This window comes from Nicotiana tabacum, chromosome 6 (genome assembly GCF_000715075.1).
Source record: "Nicotiana tabacum cultivar K326 chromosome 6, ASM71507v2, whole genome shotgun sequence".
NCBI lineage: Eukaryota > Viridiplantae > Streptophyta > Magnoliopsida > Solanales > Solanaceae > Nicotiana > Nicotiana tabacum.
In genome coordinates this window covers 204,644,610-204,664,734 of record NC_134085.1, presented here as the reverse complement: position 1 = coordinate 204,664,734, position 20,125 = coordinate 204,644,610, and the positions used below count along the sequence as shown (strand labels likewise).

At 37.3% G+C, this 20,125-nt stretch overlaps 1 protein-coding gene across 1 annotated transcript; it reads right to left on the bottom strand.

Moving 5' to 3' along the window:
* Positions 1-12,697: 12,697 nt before the first annotated feature.
* LOC142182291 (uncharacterized) lies at positions 12,698-13,053 on the bottom strand. The gene is made up of 2 exons (XM_075256503.1): positions 12,833-13,053; positions 12,698-12,785 (listed from the first exon to the last, which is right to left on the bottom strand). Exons 1-2 carry the CDS (start codon positions 13,051-13,053, stop codon positions 12,698-12,700), a joined length of 309 nt encoding a protein of 102 aa, XP_075112604.1.
* Between the last annotated feature and the right edge of the window lie 7,072 nt (positions 13,054-20,125).

Sequence of the window (20,125 nt, the reverse complement as noted above, 5' to 3'; positions counted from 1 at the left end):
GTTTGGATGTTTTTAATTTTAATCAAATGGATTGCTCTTTATTATTCATTATTATCTTCCACATTTTTTCTTTCTACAACGTTATTATTACTTTTCCTGATGAACCGGTGATTGTGACATGCAATAAGGCAACGTAATCTGAGGATAGTGACTCGGATAAAGAAGATGAAATACCTAAGGAAGTTGTCAGGGAGGTTGATAACTTTGAGAATAAGCCTAAGTCCAACCTGGACGAAACCGAAGCAGTGAATTTGGGATATGCCGAAACCATCAAGGAGACTCGCATAAGCATTCATTACCACCGACAGAGAAGAAGGAGTACATTCATTTCTTGAAGCAGTATGAGGATATATTTGAATGGTAATATGATGACATGACCGGTTTAAGCACGTCTACAGTGGCTCACAAGTTGCCTACCAATCCCATGTGTCCGCCGGTGAAGCAGAAACTTAGAAAATTCAAACCAGATATGAGCCTGAAAATCAAGGAGGGAGTTACTAAGCAGATCAAAGCCAAAGTCCCAAGGTAATTGAATACCCAACCTGGTTAGCCAACATTTTACCAGTTCCGAAGAAAGATGGTAATGTCAGAGTATTTGTTGACTATTGAGACATAAATAGAGAAAGTCCCAAGGACGACTTTCCACTACCAAATATACATATCCTTATCGATAATTGCGCCAAGTATGAACTCCAATCCTTTGTAGATTGCTTTGCGAGTTATCACCAGATCTGGATGGATGAAGAAGACACAGAGAAAACAGCTTTTATTATACCGTAGGGGGTATACTGCTACAAGATGATGCCATTCGGTTTAAAGAATGTCGGGGCTACTTACATGAGAGCCATGACAACCATCTTCCATGATATGATACACAAAGAAATTGATGTATATGTGGATGACGTCATTATCAAATCCAATAGTGCCGCAGATCACATAGCGGACTTGAGAAAGTTCTTTGACAGGTTAAAGAGGTACAACTTTAAACTGAACCCCGCAAAGTGTGCCTTCGGGGTTCCCGCAGGAAAGTTACTGGTTTCATTGTCAGCCGTTGAGGGATCAAGCTGGACCCGTCCAAAGTTAAGGCTATTCAGGAGTTACCGCCACCTAGGAGAAAAAAAGGACGTGATGAGCTTCCTAGAACGTCTCAACTATATCAGTCGCTTCATAGCACACAGTCCACAGTTATATGTGAACCCATCTTCAAGATGTTGAGGAAAGATGCCGAAACAAGCTGGATCGATGATTGTCAGAAAGCTTTCGACAAAATCAAGGAGTACCTGTCTACACCACAGGTCTTGGTCCAGCCAGAGCCAGGTCGACCTTTGCTACTCTATCTATCTGTATTAGATGGAGCCTTTGGATGCATTTTGGGACAACATGACGAGACAGGGAGAAAGGAGCAAGTCATATACTACCTGAGTAAAAAATTCACACCTAATGAAGCATGATACTCTCTGCCGGAACACACTTATTTTTCTTTGACTTAGACAGCTCAAAAATTGAGGCATTACTTCTCTGCCTACACCACGTACCTTATATCCAGGATGGACCCCCTGAAGTACATATTTCAGAAACCCATGCCAACTGGGAAGTTAGCCAAGTGGAAGATACTGCTAAGTGAGTTTGACATCGTCTATGTAACTCAAAAGGCGGTCAAAGGAAAAGCATTGGCAGACCATCTTGCTGAAAATCCCGTGGGAGGAGAATACGAACCCTTAAAAACGTATTTTCTTGATAAAGATGTGTCATTCATAGGAGAGGACATTACTAAAGCATACAACGGTTAGAGGATGTTCTTTGATGAGCTACAAATTTCAAAGGAGTGGGCATTGGAGCCATCTTGGTATCAGAAACTAGCCAGCATTATAAGGTGTCTGCTAAACTCAGATTTCCCTACACCAACAACATGGTAGAGTATGAAGCCTGTATACTAGGACTCAACATAAATATTCAAGAGTTGCTGGTAATCGGTGATTCAAATTTGTTTGTGCACCAGATACGAGGAGAGTGGTCCACCAGCCCTATGCAAGGCCAAAGACCGGCAGATTTGTCAAAGCAATGCTCACTCATGTGTTTCTGGTAAAACAGTACATGTTTTCTCCTTTAATTGTATGCCTGTTTCTTCTTCAACTTTGTTTTCCTCCCTACTCTGATTTCACTTCTTTTTACCGTTGCCTCGTTCACTTATTTTTGCTATGGCTTGTTCAAATTAATAGGTCAATTTCCTCTTGCTTTCTTTGTTTAAATTAGAGTTCCGTTGGTTTGTTAAATGGTACCAGTATGCCCAGTTCTACTGTGCTTCTTTTCCTCTTCTCTTTTTTTCTTTAGCCAATCGTATGTTGAATTAGTCAGTGGGTTTGGGTTCATCACGTTTGGGTTCTATTGATTATTTCGAGCCCTTTGGTTTTACTTGATTTGTTTCATTACTTTAGTGATTTGGGACCATTTTTGGGGTTTATGGTGAGGCAGACCTGGGGCATTAGAAGCCCACTTGTTTAGGCCCGGGTTTGGGAATCAGGTGGCTTGCATTGGTTTAGGCGAGGAAAGCTAATACTTGGAATTCAAAGGGTAATTTAGGGAGTTTGGATAAAAGGAATCTATCCTAACTAACTAGGAAGCTGCTAGGAATATGGGTAATGGGGCTGACTTAACAAACAGACTAAAAATCAGGGTCTAAGTTGAAAAAATGAAAATTGGGGAAGGGGTAATTGGTAAAACTTAAAACCAATTCTGCTGCCCTAGGACCTTCTATATAAGTTTGCTTTTCATAAAAATGAGGAGAGTTTTTAGAAAACTAAGAGCTAGAAACGGCTGAAGAAATACAAACATTGAGAGAGTCTGAAAAATCAGAAAGAAAAATACAAAAAATCACCATTATTGTTCTATTAAAGTTGGCATTTTCATTTTTCTTTGGTTCTTAAATTGCTCCTTATTTCTGGGTTCCAAAACATGAAAAGCTGACTGTTGAGCTGTTGTTTGTTGTTGTTTTAAGATCTGCTGTTGATTGCTAGTTCCCTGCTGAATTACTGCTAATCTCACCTTCTTCTTTTAAAATTCTGTAGTTGTTTTGGTCGTATCTAGGTACACTTTCGAACCCTTGGAGTGGAAATGTTGATTATTGAATGAAAGATGGTGTTCCAATGTCTAAATTTCAACCTTATTTAAAGCTTGATTTTAGTATTCGTGTCATAGCTCAATTTTGTTAATTAGTCTTGTTTAAAGTTTAACTGAACTTGGTATAATTTCAGTGAATGTTATGTAGTTGTTTGTAATCATAAGTTTGGACTTTCAGTTTAATTCATAAGCTCAAGTGTATATGTCAACAATATGGATTTATTTTGGTTAATTTCTGATGTAATTGGAGCCAGCCTACCAGTACTTATTGATGTGTTTTTTAGTTAAAGATCATATAAGTTCTCTTTGAAAACCTTTTGTAAAATATTTCCATTGATTCAAGATAGGATGTGGAAATTTGTTGGGTTTTGTTAAAAACTTTGGCCTATTCTTCTCGTTTGTGACTATCAAGTCAGCTAAGGCTAGTTTCGGCAGATTTGCATTCTTATAAGAATCAAATATTTTCTAATATAGTTTTTTTTGTGCCTATTTGGTCATTTGTTAGGATTCATTATTTTGGATAAATTTCTGTTAGCTTCATTCTTCAGTTGGAAAACAAGTAGTTCGAGAATTGCTATGAATTTGGTTAAGTTACTTAGGTTTGTTTTATTTCCTTATTAGGTCGTTTGGTTAGTATCTACATTGATTGGATCATTGTCTATTTAGTAAGATATGGAGTTCATAAGTTAAAATAGCATGTGACTGAATATATATGCCTTTTATATATCAATCCAGATGTGGCAATCTTCAGTAATTAATTTATGCATAGTCTTGGATTCAAATATAGGCAAGGGGATTAGTCATTGTGATTATAATTGGATTAACTGATTTGATCAGAAGTTGGACTATCAGCTGTCTTACATTTTTATTGGATTTTGTCAATGTGTAGTGGGCCTGACCCGCCGAGGGGCCCAGTAGAGGTTATTGAACCTTATTTGTTTCATCTTAATAAAGGCCTGCCATTTTAGAAAAGCCATGGAACGGCCGATTTGGATTGTTCGCCCAATCGTATCTTCATTTGGGATCACTTAGAGTCCTTTAATGTGATGTCTAATTAATTTTAACTCCTCAAGCATGTATACAATTAGAAATCCTTGGAAATAATTTGAGGCATGCCATGCCAAACAAAACCCCTAAGCTCATGGCCCTCACAAAACTAGTTAGCTTTTATAGAAAATTTGAGGTGTGCCATTTTTATTAAATAACACATGACCCTCATGTAATTGTTACTAACTTTTTAAAAATCGAGGTGCGCCCTCAATTGAATTTTTCATGGCCCTCGCGCACTTTGTTATTTATTTGAACTTTCGTAGTTGTTTTAGGCGCGTTCTTTAAATCGATTTTCCTTTAATTATTAATTCAGGTGTACATTTCATGTGACCCAGTTTTGATTCTTAACAACGTTAAATAGAACGTGTAGCTAACCGCGGGTGCACTTCATGTGGCGTGGTTCAAGGCATATTTTAAATAACGTTGAAACTTCCTAAAAGCGTTTTAAAATAATTAAAAGTGGTTAATAAATTATAAATGCACAATAGTTTAAACATGTAATAAATGGGATAATAGGCCATTTTTAACAGTTTATCTGACCGTGCTAGAACCACGGAACCCGGGAATGCCTAATACCTTCTTCCGGGTTAACAGAATTTCTGGTTCGCAGACTTTAAAATGAAAATCGAATTTTCTCAATTTGGGATATAAAATAAATCGGTGACTTGGAACAACAATTAAACTATTCCAAGTGGCGACCCTAAATTAAATAAATAATCCCATTTCAAATAATGTCACTTAAAGTGGAAAAACTCCTTTATATGCCCTCGGGGTGTAAAAAAGAGGTGTGACAATGTCCTCGGGCATATCATTGTTCAGACACTCTTTAATCATGGTACGATATCTTTCCTAAATCTCGTGCAATGGCTCATTGGGTTCTTTCTTGAAGGCAAGAATCTCATCCCGAAGCGTTACCATATGTCCCGGAGAGAAGAATTTGGAAATGAACTTTTCTGCCAACACATCCCAAGTGGTGATAGAATGGTTGGGCAACCTCTCTAACCAGTCCAATGCTTTTCCCCGTAGAAAAAAGGGAAATAGTCTCAACCTCAGCGCGTCCTCAGAAACATTTGTTTCCTTGCTCCCTCAACAAGTATCCACTAACCCCTTGATATGCTTGTAGGCATTTTGATTCGGAGCCCCAGTGAAGAAACCTCGTTGTTCAAATAGTGTAAGCATCACGTTGGTGATTTGGAAGTTATCCGCCTAATGCGGGGCGGGACTATAGCACTTGTATAACCCTCATTTGGCAATTGTCGGTGGACTGCTGCTCTTGGTAGAGGTGGGGGAGGGACGGGCACATTATCGTGAGGTGGGAGGCCTCGTCTATTAGCTTGTGGTTTAATAGGAACCTCATCCATTGCATCATCGTCCACATCTTCCCCCAATGGCACATTTCCAATGGGATTGTTGTTGAGAGCCATTTTCATACCTAAAATCAATTCAAACACAAATTAGTAACTCGGAAGGAAAGAAAGACAAAACACACAAGAACCTAGATATAAAGCTAAATTTGTTTAACTCCCCGGCAATGACACCAAAAATTGATCTTGCCCAAACTCACACCACAAATAGATAGCGAGGCAGTCGAAGCAATAATAAACCCAACACGAGTCGGGATCGAATCCACAAGGAGTTAGAGTTTGGATTAGGTATATAACTAGAGCTAATGTATGATGTGCCTTAGATTGGACTTCCACATATTCATTGTTTATTTTCTATTTCTACTTTTAGCTATGGATTGCAACTAATAACTAGAAGGCAGTGTTTTTAGTTCTGAGTGTTTTTCAAATGATAAAAAATCTAGGGTCATGACTTCCACCTAGATGGCTACCTAATGGGTTGTAAACTATATGGTTAGTTTGATTTATCGGATTTGTGGTATAGTAAACACACGCAATTGCTCACTCTATACCTCTCGGTAGTTTGAGTGATTTTGCCCGATTTGACTTTCTCAATCCCAAATGGGTATTTGCACAAATCAAGTGATATATGCTCAAGTCGGGTCTTACTATCTCTAGATTTGACCCTTTAATTTGGGCTATCAATTTCTTGAATTCACCCCAATTCCTTGCTAGCCAAGTTTTCCTAAACCTAATCTCTCTTTCTCAAGCAAAGATTAGGTCAAAAAGGCATGAATCAACATTTGCAACCATTAATTCTAGAATTTAAGCATAAACACGGCTAGATATCAATCGGTAAATACTTACCCACACCGGGTGTGGTGTGATTAAGTATTTACCATATCACTAACCCAATCACAAACAAGCTCTAAAATTAAATACCCATTAATTATCCATACTAGGGTTGAGCCACAACCCTAACTAAAGATATAGCTACTCATTAAAAATGAAGAAATACAAGAAGAAATTAAGGTAGAATGCATAATTATAGATTAAACAAAAAAAAACTAATGTTAAGAAGTCAATCTAATATAAATTTACTCAAAGAAGTAAAAAAAACGTTTAGGTGCACCTCTGCAAACTAGAACTTAACCTAAAAATGATAAAATGTTGTATTTATACTAACCTGAAAATATCTGACAAAAATGCCCATACTGAGGTTATGCGGCCGCATAATTCTGATGCGGACCTCAAAATGGACTTATGTGTTCGCATAATTCTGGTGCGATCCGCACACTTGGGAATTTGGGACTGGAACTTGAGGCCTTCTGTGGTCCGCATAAAAATTGTTGCGGACGCACATAGGATTTTGCGACCACACAAAAGTAATGCGGTCTGCACTCTTCATCTTTTGAACTTTGATCAACTCTCTGATTCTTCAATCTTGCGGACCGCATAATAATGATTGCGGCACACTTGATCTCCTACGATCGCATATTTTTGATGTGGTCTGCACTGTCTGAGCTGTCTAAAACCCCTTTCTCTGAATCTCATTCTGCGGCGCACTAGAATAGTGCGGTCCGCACTGCTAGCCTCATTGACCAATTTTGGCGCTTGTTCACTTTTGACTCCTTTATGAGTTGATTTTGCCTTCTTTGGCTCGTTTCCCAATATTCCTACAAGTAAACATATTTCGTTAGTTTCTGGAAATACCTTTAAGCATTTTTGAGCTAAAACGCAAATAAAAGAGAGCAATTAAGCAGTCAAAATCTCTACTTAGTATCACATATGTATCATATTTGTATCAATTGTGTATCACATGTATATCCATGATACCTACATGCGTGATACATGTTTGATACGCGTGTCACTGAAGAATTTTTTGAACTTGATTTAATTACGAATTTTGATACAAAACCAGTCCAAATCACCTCTAATCTTCCTCAAATTTTGTATATTACTTATCTATATGTTTTCAATGAATTTCAACTATACCCATTGAAAAAGTTTCTTTTTTTCTTAGATTTTTGGAATATGATATTTTTTATTTTGTATTTCATCACCTTATTGCTACTTCATTCATGATATTTCCTTTCCGTCTTGCATCTAATGTTGTTAATCATGCTTGAAAATATGAAAGGTGATTTTTGCATGTGATTCTTCGATAGAGAACCTTATTTATTTGGTTTTTCAATTTTTATATGTATTTGGCTAATTTTGGTATGTCTATAACTATTGGCTAGAGGTTGGTAAGTTGAAACTTATTTAGGATATTTGTGTAAGTTTCCCTAACATAAAACCGTATGCAGTTTGACATACCGAAAAGAATTGTCTTTTTTTTGTACTATCTGATCAGTCAGCAGAGGCCCAAATATCAACATAATGCTTGAACATCTGCAAATAAGAAAGTTATTAACTTTGGTGTAAAAATAGCATGGGCTAGCCATCTTCAGATTTGTCATTCAAAAATAGTCAGCGTTTGCAAAGTTATTGAAAAATAGCCACAATTTTGTTGCAACACGGAAAATTTCAGTATAATATACTGGAGATCAGTGCACATGTGTATGAACTTCCAGCATATTATGATGGAACTCCAACACGCGAAAAGTTCCAATATAATATACTAGATATTGGAGCATCGGTGCTCCAATCTCCAGTATATTATGCTGGACCAGTATATTATACTGGAACTCCAGTATATTATACTGGAGTATTTTTCCGAATTTTGAACAGTGTTTTCGTTCAGATTTATCTTTACATGAAAAGTTGCTAAATTTCGATCACTTTTGAAATTGTGGTTATTTTTAAATGACCACTTGTAAATATGGCTATTTTTGAATTTCAATATATTCAAAGAAAAAATGCTAAAGTTTAATTTCCTAATTTAAGTACTCAAGTCAAGTGAAAATGAAAATAAAATAATCAAGAAATACTAAGTATTACTGATGGAGTTTAATTCGCAAGTTCAAGTCAACAAACCATAATATACTAAGTGAGAAAGATAGTAAATTGGTGGGGGTGAAAAGGACAGTAAATTTACCACCTAATTCTTTGTTACTCAGCATTTTGAGCCAGTGGTCAAAAAATTTCAGAGCAACCGTAGATTGATAACTTGTTTAACATTACATAAGGATTATGAAATGAAGTTGTCGGGTTACATATTATGCTAGAACAAGTGGCTGAATTGGACTTCCGAACTACTGTCAAATATGTGAGCCCATAATTGTTGTTAGGTCGTCCACAAGCCCAACTCCATCTCGTTGGAGCTTCTTAGCCCAATAGTCTTGTGGTTTGCAAGGCCCCAAAGTATTTTAATCTCATGCAGCTAGTCCTTTCCTTTCAAAGAAGGAAGTTTTAAATTGGTCCAAAGTAAACGATAAAATGGCACCAGGTGACAACACATAACCGGAATTGGCAAATTTTTAGTCTTATATTAAGTTTGGCAATGATAGCCCCAAAAATTGGCATTATATAGTCAAATTCTAAAAAACAACTATATATTCTCTCTCAAATAATTGACCCCAAATCGTCTGCCCCCTACCCCCACTCCGCCGCTCACTTCTCTTCTTGTTCACTATTTCCCTCTCCCTTTCTCTCCTTGTATTTCTTCTTCTATCGCTTCTCTTTCGCTATCATAGTTTAACAAAAATTCTTGCAAATTATGCAAAAAAATAATAGTGGGATGAAAAGGTAAGTCGATCTCACATCAGAGAAAATCAGAAGCAAAAACTAAGAGAGAAAAAAATACATTTCAATTTTGTTTTTCTTCTCTCTTCTTTTTTTGGTTGGATTGAATGAGTGTGTGCGATTAAAATTGGTTGAAAATACTTAAACGAGGTTATATACAAATTTGAGCAAGATTAGAAGTGATTTAGACTGATTTTAGGTTTTAAAAAATCGGACTAAAAATCCAACTTCGACATGTGTATATCACATTGTATATCGTGTATATCACATTGTATATCGTGTATATCACAAACAGGTTTTTAAGGACATCTATATCACTTTGTATATCGTGTATACAACATAAATTTTTTATGGACGCCCGTGTATATCACATTGTATTTCGTATATATAATACAAATTTTCATGGATATGCACAGATACACATGAGATATCACCGATGTACATAGAGATATACATGGGATACAATGGGGGATACACGTGTGGAGTCGTCTTGAACTTGAGTTTTCAATCTGAAATGTGTTATACAAAGAAGGAAAATAAAATTTTAATATACACATTTTTATTATGTTATAAACGATGATATACAAATAATATATTTATTTTCGTGTTATATATATTTGAATATACAGATAAAAAACTAAAAAAAATAATATAAAAATATTTGGAAATTTTTCCGGATACTACTGAAGGAAATGGAACCTAATTTCTAGGATGATGGTTGCTATGAGAGAAGAGAGATTGGATTTTAAATATTTTTGCTATTTTTAAGGAAAATAATTTTGCTGGGGCTTATTTTTAGGATGGTAGTTGAACCATTAGAAGAGAGAGAGAATAACTTTAGGCTACCATATGCCAAATCCTAAAACGTTGGCTTTTTTATGCCAATTGTTATACCTAGTTGTCATACCATGCCAAACAAAGTAAACACCCTCAGTTTTTGGGTTCTCGATCTATCCTATGTTTTTCACAAAAGTCTTAGATATTCATGTTTCTGAATTGGCCCAAAATAAACTACATTCATTTTAACCTTTTCAAGTCGGTACTAAATGGGAGCTTTGCATATATACTCAGCTTTAGATTTCTTATCGAATTTATATCCGCATTACATAAAAATTTATAATATTATCCGCTTTAAGATCAGATTTAGATTTAACGGGCTTGACATTGGAAAAATTCATTTACGAAGTTGCAAACTAAAGATGCATTTAAAAATATTTTAGTCTAAAGTGCAGCTAATATTTACATGCACTTAAGACTTTTTTACTCTTAAGTACAGAAATTGCACTTAAAAAGCACTTAAGACTTAATTGGTCTGAAGTGCAATTAATTTTTCATACACTTAAGACTTTTATTATGAAGTGCAAATTACTCGTAAACATAAACTTGTTATTCGAATTTCAACAATTCAATACACAGTTCAATACCCAAATCTACTCTAAATGAGCTCAGGTTTGAAACATAACATTCAAATATCATGAAGAATAAACTTCAATTATCAATTGTCAAAATAACAACATGTCTAACAAAACTAATTTGCAACTAATAATAAGAAGAAGAAAAAGCCCTAAGCAGTAGCAAAGTAAGGAGCGTCATATCACTACACTACTGTAAAACACCTAAATCGATTTAAAATATGCCAACAAATGCCATGTTAATCCATTGCCTCCTTTATTTTCATAGCAACTAAGAAGAAGAAGAAGAAGAAGAAGAAGAAGAAGAAGAAGAAGAAGAAGAAGAAGAAGAAGAAGAAGAAGAAGAAGAAGAAGAAGAAGAAGAAGAAGGAGGAGAAAAAAATTCTGAAATTGTTTATACTTTCAAAATTAATTTTAATTTTTAAAAAAATGAGTATAGGAGAATGGCCATAAAGATCGCCCCATGAAATTTGTACCTTCTAAATATTGCATTTGCCCTTCCAAAGGCCTCACTTTATAATAGTGAAATTGGCCATAAGCGGTTTCAATATAATGCAACTTAATTTTTTTGTTTGTAATTAATTAGGCTTCTATTAATCACTAAAGCAATTACAAATTATTAGTTTAGCACAACTCAGCTAGCTAATTTCAAAAAGAAGAAACATAATTAGAGATCTCATATTTATTATACAACATTGCTATGTGTAGTTTAAGTAGAAACTTAGAAAACTAGCTTTTGCATTAAGTATTTCATTTCCCTAGTAGCCCTGCAGCTACAGATACATGCTATCTCTTGTGCCACTCCTTTACAATCTCTAGCCACCCCTTCAAATACTTCCTCTCATTCCATATGGCATATATAACTTCAGCATATATCATGTTAGTGAGTTTGGCCTTTGTTGTCTTCCCTTGTATACTTATAATAATCTCTTGGAATTGTAGTTCCCAGTTGTTGCCACCATAGAGTTGTTGTTGCGCCCACTTGCTGACTTTGTTCCAAATTGCCTTAGCATATCTACATTCAGCAAATAAATGGTTTCTTGATTCATTTTGAGCTTGACACATTGCACATACAACTTGTACATTAAGGCCCCATCTCAGCAATATATCCATTGTTAGAAGTCTGTCCTGGCATTTCAGCCACATTGTGAATAAGGCTTTTGGTCTTGCAAAGTTCTAGAACATTAATTTTCTCCACCTTACCTTTGGGTATTCTGGTATCAGTTATAAGTATATTTATTTAATGACACTCTTATGTTCAGAAATGGGTCTGTTTAGCTGCCCAATGGTATCTCTTTCCCCCAGAATTTTCCTAACCATCCAACTAGAGGTTTGTGGAATGGTCATAGTTCCCAAACTCTGCTCCCTGATGTAAAAGGCATGGATCCATTTTATCTAAAGTTTATCCTGCTTATGAGTGAAATCCCAGTGTGTCGTTGCAATTGCTACATTGTTCCATATATGGAGATTATGCAAGTTGAGCCCCCCCTCCCCCCGGTAGCCTTAGGCAGGCAGATCTTCTCCCAAGCAACAAGGACCTTCTTTGTTATTGTATCACCCCCAAACCACAGGTAGCTTCTGCATTAGGCTTCAACTATTTGTGTCACCTTAGCTGGTAGAGGGGAGAGTTGAGCCCAATAAGATTGGATACCAAATAACACTGTTTGAATCAATTGAATTCTCCAGCATATGATAGCTTCTTTGCAGACCATGAAGACATTTTAGCCACAATCTTTGCCATGAAGGGTTGCCACTGAACCATGGTGAGCTTCTTAGTGTCTAGAAGTACCTCCTAGATATTTAAAAGAAAGTTTCCCTAGTGAGTAACCTAGCAGTTGAAATAGCCTCTTTCTCCCTCTGTGTCAGTCCTCCACAATAGACTGCAATTTTGGTTAAGTTAGCTTGCAACCCCGAGGCTGTTGAGAAAGTAGTAAAACATGCATGAAGTCTCTACGCAGATTCACTATCTCCTCAAGCAAACAGCAATAGATCATCAGCGAAGCTTGGGCGAGTGATCCCCAGCCTTCTACAACTTGGATGAAATTTATAGCTTTTCTCATGTTGTAGATCTTTAAATAGTCGACTCAACTACTCCATGGCAATGGCAAAGAGAAAATGAGATATAAGATCTCCTTGTCTCAGGCCTTTGGCTGCATTAAATGGTGCAACTGATTCTCTATTGAGTAGAATAGAGTAATTAACTGTTTTGATACATTTCATTACCCAATGAACTTCTTTGGGAACTTCAGTCCTTCCATAACTTGCTCTAGGTAGATCCACTCCAATAAGTCATAAGCTTTTTGTAGATATACCTTTATCATACATCTAGGGGAGATATGCTTCCTACCATCAGATTTGATAAGTTCATGTGCCAGAATGATGTTGTCTGCTATCTTCCTTCCTGGAATAAACCCTGCATGAGCCTCTGAGATGATGTAGGCCATTACTTTCTGTAATCTGCTGGTGATGACCTTAGCAATAATCTTGTATAGCACTGTACAGCAAGAATAGACCTATAGTCTTTAACTGTATCTTGATTTGGAATCTTAGGCACCAGAGTAAGTGCAGTGCAGTTTATAGCTTTATACAAGGTTCTTGTGATGAAAAAATCTTGCACAGTTTCACAAACTTCATTCTTAATAATGGACAGTGTTTGCTTGAAAAAGACAACATTAAATCCATCAATTCCTGGAGCCTTATCATCTCCAATTGAGCTCAGTCCTTCATTGATTTCCTCTTCTGTAATTGGTGCACAAAGCTCTAGCTGCTAAGCATGTGATAAGCAAGGGCCATTTCTCATTACCAATCTATTCACTATTGGTAGTTTTGATGCTGCAGTTCCCATCAAGGATTTGTAAAAGCTGAGAAATTCTTTTTTGATAGCTTCAGGATCCAGAAGATTGACCCCCAACAATGATTTGATCTCAGTTATTTGCTTCTTCTGTTGCTTCTCTTTCTTTACAGCTGAAAAGTACTTAGTATTTGAATCCCCTTGTTTGATCCAAGTGACTTTTGACTTTTGCTGTAGTGCACTTTCCTCTATCAAAGACCACTTCTCTAGTTGAATCAGATAGTTTTTCTCCTGATCAGCTAATACATCAGAGTAAGCATCCCCCAGTTCTTGGTTCTCCATATATTGCAGTCAAGTGCCTATATTGAATTATTCATTCATCATTGGCAATTGCCCTATCAATCCTGATACACACTCTATCATTCCCTCTATGTTTGTTTGTCCAAGTGTAGTATTCCCCTTTCTAAGAAATCTCATTTAGCAGCAGAGTGTTGCAACATTCAGAGAAATCTTTTAACTCAACTAATGATATAGTTGTTCCAGATAACCTATCACTAGGGTGTAGGATTGCATTAAAGTCCCTACTAATTAGCCAAAGTTTATTGATTATAGGTGCTATTGCTTTCAGTTGGTCCCATAATGTTTTCCTTTCTTCCACTTTATTAAAGCCATCTACTACTGTGAGTATACAATCTATTCCATTCTGTCTTCCTGTCACCATACAATGAATAAATTGACTTGTACTAGCTAGATGATGTATGTTATAGGCTTTAGCATCCCACACTACCCGTATTCTTCCATTCCTTGTTTCTCTGTTGTAGCTTATTCTCTCCCAACCAGGAACAATCTTGTTGTCAATCTGTGGTGCTTTGTTTTCTTTCACTCTATTTTCTAGGATTCCAGCTATTTTTATGTTATTTTCTTTGAGATACTGCTTTTGTTCCTTCTGCTTGCACCTCTTATTTATTCCTCTCCAGATAATCCAAGTCATTGGGCATGTTGTTTCCCCCCCCCCTCCTGTATCAGGGAGTTTCTGGCCTTCTCCTCTATGTCCTCCTTCATGTAGTACCTGGAATCCATTATTTTTTGAAACAGCTATATCTAGGCTTGGCCAAATTAAGTTGTTTGTTTGATGTTCTAGACTTTTACTCCCACTTGTTGTTGGTTTATGTAACGACACGACCGATCGTTTTGAGGGTTATAGCTCTGATCCCCTATTAAATGCTTCCCTCATATCTATTTCTGCTATTGTAACTTGCCGGGAGATTTTGTTTTGGTTTTTGGACTGTTTTGGGACACTTAGTCGGGTGATTTTAGGCTTAGGGGCGTATTCGAATTATGTTTTGGAGGTCCGTAACTTATTTAGGCTTGAAGTGGCGAAAGTCGAATTTTTGAAGTTCTGGACCGGTAGTGGAATTTTTGATATCAGGGTCGAAATCCGATTCTGGAAGTTAGAGTAGGTCCGTAATGTTGATTATGACTCTTGTGCAAAATTTATGATCAATCAGACGTGGTTTGATTGATAGGTTTTGGCATCGGTTAAGGAAATTTGAAGTTTCAAGTTCTTTAAGTTTGAATTGGAGGGTGATTCGTAATTTTAGCATTTTTTGATGTGAGTTGAGGGCTCGACTAAGTTTGTAAGGTGTTTTAGGATTGGTTGGTATATTTGGTTGAGGTTCCGGGTGCATCTGATGAGTTTTGGGTGCTTAACGGATCATTTTTGGTTTTTGGGAGTTGGTAGATTTTCTGGTCTTTTGTTGCACACAATTCCTTCAACGCGTTCGCGAGGGGAAACTCGCGTTCGCGAAATGGAATTTATGGCAAGTGAGATTTTGTGCTTCGCTTTCACGAAGGAGGTCCCCCATTCACGAAGCACTAGGGAAGTTGGCATACGCATTCGTGATATATGTCCCGCGTTCGCGCAGAAGAAATGGCCAGCTGGGTCCCCTGGCCCTTATGCCTACGCGTTCGCGATGTTGGTCCTGCGTTCGCGTAGAGTTGAGTTGATAGACCTTTGCGTTCGCGATAAGGGCATTGTGTTCGCGATGACAAATTTCTGGGCCAAAGCGAGCTGTGTTTCGCGAACGCGATGGGCCTTCCGCGTTTTTGAAGAAGGATTCACTGGGCAGTATTAAACATTTCAAAAAACGAGGGTTTGGCCATTTTTATCAAAATTTGAGTTTGGGAGCTCGGATTTGGACGAGATTTTAAGGGATTTTCATAGATACCAATTGGATAATGATTCTACACTTGATTTTGGTTATATCCCACTAATTTATCATTAATTTTATCATTTAATTTTGGATTTAGGGTGAAAAATTGGGGAAAATTGAGAAAAGTTCTTAGACCGAATTTTGGGGTTTTGATCGAGATTTTGGTATCGGATTTGTGTAATTTTGGTATGGTTAGACTTGTGAGTGAATGGATATTCGTATTATGTGACTTTTACCCGATTTCGAGACGTGGGCCCGAGTAGGTTTTTTGGGCGATTTTCCAATTTCTTGTCTTAGCTTTGATTTCATTAGATAGATTAGTTTCTTGTAGTTATATCTATATTATGTAATTGGTTTCGGCTAGATTTGGGCCATTCGGAGTCGGATATTCGTGGAAAAAGCATTGTGACAAATTCATTTGAGCTTGGTTCGAGGTAAGTGGCTTGTCTAACCTTGTGGGGGGAACTCCTCTTAGGATTTGGTACTGCTTTGATATGTGAGCGTCGTGTAAATGAGGTGACGAGTGCATACACGGGCTATTTGTTGTAAAACTCCGTTTTTCACTAAGTCATAACGTGTTTCTCCTTATTTGAACTACACTAGCATATGTAACTATCCTGCTTAGTTTAGAATAGCATGCCTGCATGTTTTAACTGCCTATTTGAACTTTGTGCAGCATGTTTACTGAAATTTCCTGGTTTTCTTGACTTGAACTTAGTCTAAACTGTAGGTTTTCTTGTTGTAACTGTTATTTCTATTGGTTGAGCTGCATATTTACTTTGGGACTACGGAATGGTATTCCGGGAGATATCTCTATACTGCATATTTACTTTGGGACTACGGAATAGTATTCCGGGAGGTCCCCTACACATTTATGTTAGGGACTACGAGACGGTATCTCGGGAGATCCCCTGTTGTTATCTCTGTGTTTTGAGCTGTTGTCTTCTCTGATTCCATTGATGTTAGATTACCATATTTATTTTAACTGCGGTATTTCATTCTATCTTGCTTTATTATATATATATATATACACCAGTAGGGGTTTGACCTAGCCTCGTCACTACTCGATCGATGTTAGGCTTGGCACTTATTGGGTACCGTTGTGGTGTACTCATGCCCTTCCCTGCATATGTTTTTCGTATGCAGATCTAGGTACCACCTATCAGCCGCATTATCAATGAGGCGAGACAGCTGTAGAGACTTCAAGGTATATCTGCCGTGTCCGGAGACCTCGGAGTCCCTATCTACTCCTCCTCTTGTCAAACACTTCTTGTATTTCTTTTTGTTAGACTCTAGAGTATAGAAGCACTGTTTTCTTTCTGTAGCTTATGACTTATGATATTCCAAGTTTTGGGAGAGTTTATGTACACTTCGAGAATGGTTATTGTATATGTCGAGCAGCATCTTAATTTATTATTAAAAACTTACCAGTTAGTTGTTAGTTGTTATGTTTTCGCTCCTTTTCCGCAAATTTTAGGCTTACCGAGTCGTAGAGACTAGGTGTCATCATGACGTTTCATGGAGGGATAACTTGGGTCACGATAGTTTATCAGCTTGTTTGTGAAGCTATGGTGTTCCTTTTGGCTTAACCTTCATCAATTCTCCTCCTTTAGCCTCTTTACTCTCGTTGATAGGCTGTTGATCCTTTTGATATGTTGCAGGGTATTGTATCAGCTGCCCAGTTAGTCTCTATGTAGGAACTAGTCTTGGTCTCCTCCTTTGTACCCGATCTGCCTTCTCCTCATGTGTTGCTTTGGCACAATCATGTCCCAATTTTAAGCACATGGCACAGAAAGCAGGCTTCCACTCAAATTCAATATCCTGCTGGAATTGCCTTCCAGAGGGATCATTTACTGCTGAAGATTCTAGCATAAGATACCCTAGTATGTTTGGTGGTGCATCCATCAGCAAATAAAGGGTTTCCTAGTGTGCTAGTCATCCTGCTCAATGAGTTACTCCCCCAGCAATTCATAACGAGCTTAGGAAACTTGACCCACAGAGGAATTTTCGTCAGAATCTCAACTTTAAAGTCAAAATCAGGAGTCCATTGTTTGAGAATAATTGGTCTGCTGCTTATGGTGTATGGACCTCCATATAGTATGTCTTGCAGATCCTCAATACTATGAAATCTCACAATATAATAACCCTCTTCGTATAGGTAAATTTCAGGTTCTGCAAAAACATTCCCATATTGAGCAATATATCTACACATATAGTTATAGCCCGGCTTTTCCCCAATCACATAAGCAATGAGTGATTTCCCCTATTTTTTGCTTCATTTTCAACCTCTTTTTTATCTAGATTAACCACAAATTTTCCATCCACAATTAAGGCGGGATATAGGTTAGGTTCATACCATGTTTAACTGTTTGATTCCTAGCAAAAAAGGTTGTCCTTGCAGCTTCAGGTATAGCTTCTGGCGCCGGATGAGGTGCGTCAGCTTTCTATTTGCCTTTGTCCGATGGAATCTATGGTCTGTCCTGCATTTCCTCCATTGTAATCGTTACCCTAGCTTCCCCATTTGATTGAACGATACTCTTTGCTGAATTTGCTGAATTTGGTACCTCACTTAGTTGATTTGGGTTCAAATTAAGCCTCTTCGATGCTGCTACTTTTGTATTCTGCGATCCCAAATCAAGTGACCTAGCTGGAAGGTTCCCAATTGGGGTCATTACCTTTTGTGTACTTCCTTGTTCAAGGGTTTCTGCAATCACACTTGCACTAATGGAGCTTCCTACAGTAACAGGTGGTTGATTTTTGACGGTCTTCCTCTCTTCTTAGCCATGGCATCCACGGGTCGGTGCAGGTTAGAATAACCTACACTAATGTAGAGAGAGAAAGTTATGATTCAAATATTTATTTCATTAGAGCTTTTTATAGTGCAACTTGTTTAACCGGGAAAATTTTGACCGACTTTGAAATAACCAATTTGTTATAGAAGCAAAATGAAAGGTGTCGAAAATAGCAAATTCTCCTCAATATCAAGATTTGTCCGATTTAATGCTGGTGGTGGGATTCAAGCTATCATTTCATGACATATGAATAACTTTTAATTACAACAATTACTATACTAAACGATTTAACTATTTATTACTATTCAAGTACAGTTAATTGTACTGCAGTGATCATTGATCAGAAAGACATTATTGCATTCAAACTTGTGAAATTGCAGTTTGAATTAATCTCTTGATTGATAGCTTATTTTCTTGAGAACTGTTTACCTCAAAAATACGAGTAACAATTAAACTTGATTTATGGTTTTAAAGATATGTGATTTAGTTCAATACTAATTAATAACCAAGAAGTATAACGTAAAAACGAAGGAAATAAGTAGAATTAAACCAGGGTGCAAGGCAGTCTCGACCTCGAGCTAAGGTGGCCTCAAGGTTGCTTAAGAATAGTAAAGCAAGAACAATTAAGTAAAAAGACAATTCTGATGAAATATGAGCCAAAAACTAAGAGAGTATATTCATTTCCAATGATTCATGATCTTGGGGTTCCCTTTATATAATAGGGGAACCCTAAATAAGGTATATTTCTATTTATAGTAAAGAATCTTATTGGGACAGTTGTCTGACTGCCTAGCATGGATTCGTATAAATCTATTCCGGGATTTATGCCACGATCTTGGGGACGTGGCAGGATTCTTGCTCATACTATTACAAATTCATATCGGCATTATCTCGAGGCTAGTTATATTAGGCTCCGACGTTCCTCGAACACTTGATTCTTCGAGCCTTGTACTCTGTCGTTGAGCTCGAGCCTGGTCCATTGAGCTCGAACACGATCCATCCTGAACTTGAGCTTAAGGTGACCCCTCGAGCCCGAAAAATCGGGCATACCTTATTTCAACCGTATACAAATAGTCCCCGCATTTCTTAGAGTGAGATGATAAGAAACTATTTGATCTTCGATGCTCCACGCCTCGATCATGATGTCAATCTCGTGATGTCAGCGGCTGAAGTGATTGAAAAGTCGTTTCCACGTAGTTCCCAAGGTCATTAATTGGAGGTAGCTGATGGTCGACTATTTGGCTTCCCTAAATCGTTTAAGCAGCCTCTATAAATAGACCAATTTCACAATTTTGCAAACTTTACTACTCAAATCACCCCTAAAATCTCTTCAACTCCTTCAACTTCTCTGAGTTCACCCTTTCTCGATTTGCTCTTACTATAGCATCCACTCCTTCTCTTCTCTTGAATCTCTAAACCATAATGGCTAAAACATCTAAAATTGTTCCTCAGAAAGAAAAAGCCTATTCATCATCGTGGCCGGCCAGAGGTAGAATAGTGATGTCACCTTGTATCGAGGAGTGTATTCCTAGGCCGTGCGAACTAACTTCCAATTTTTAAATCGATAAATCTGCATCGGCACCTGGCCTATGTGAGCCTTGTCTTGATACATCTGCTTGATAACTATAGATGAGCTTGAGCAGGTGAAAAAGGACTGCAACGGGGAGCAAAGATGTTGTGATCCCTTCCCCTAAAGAGGACATCACCACCCATAAGGCAG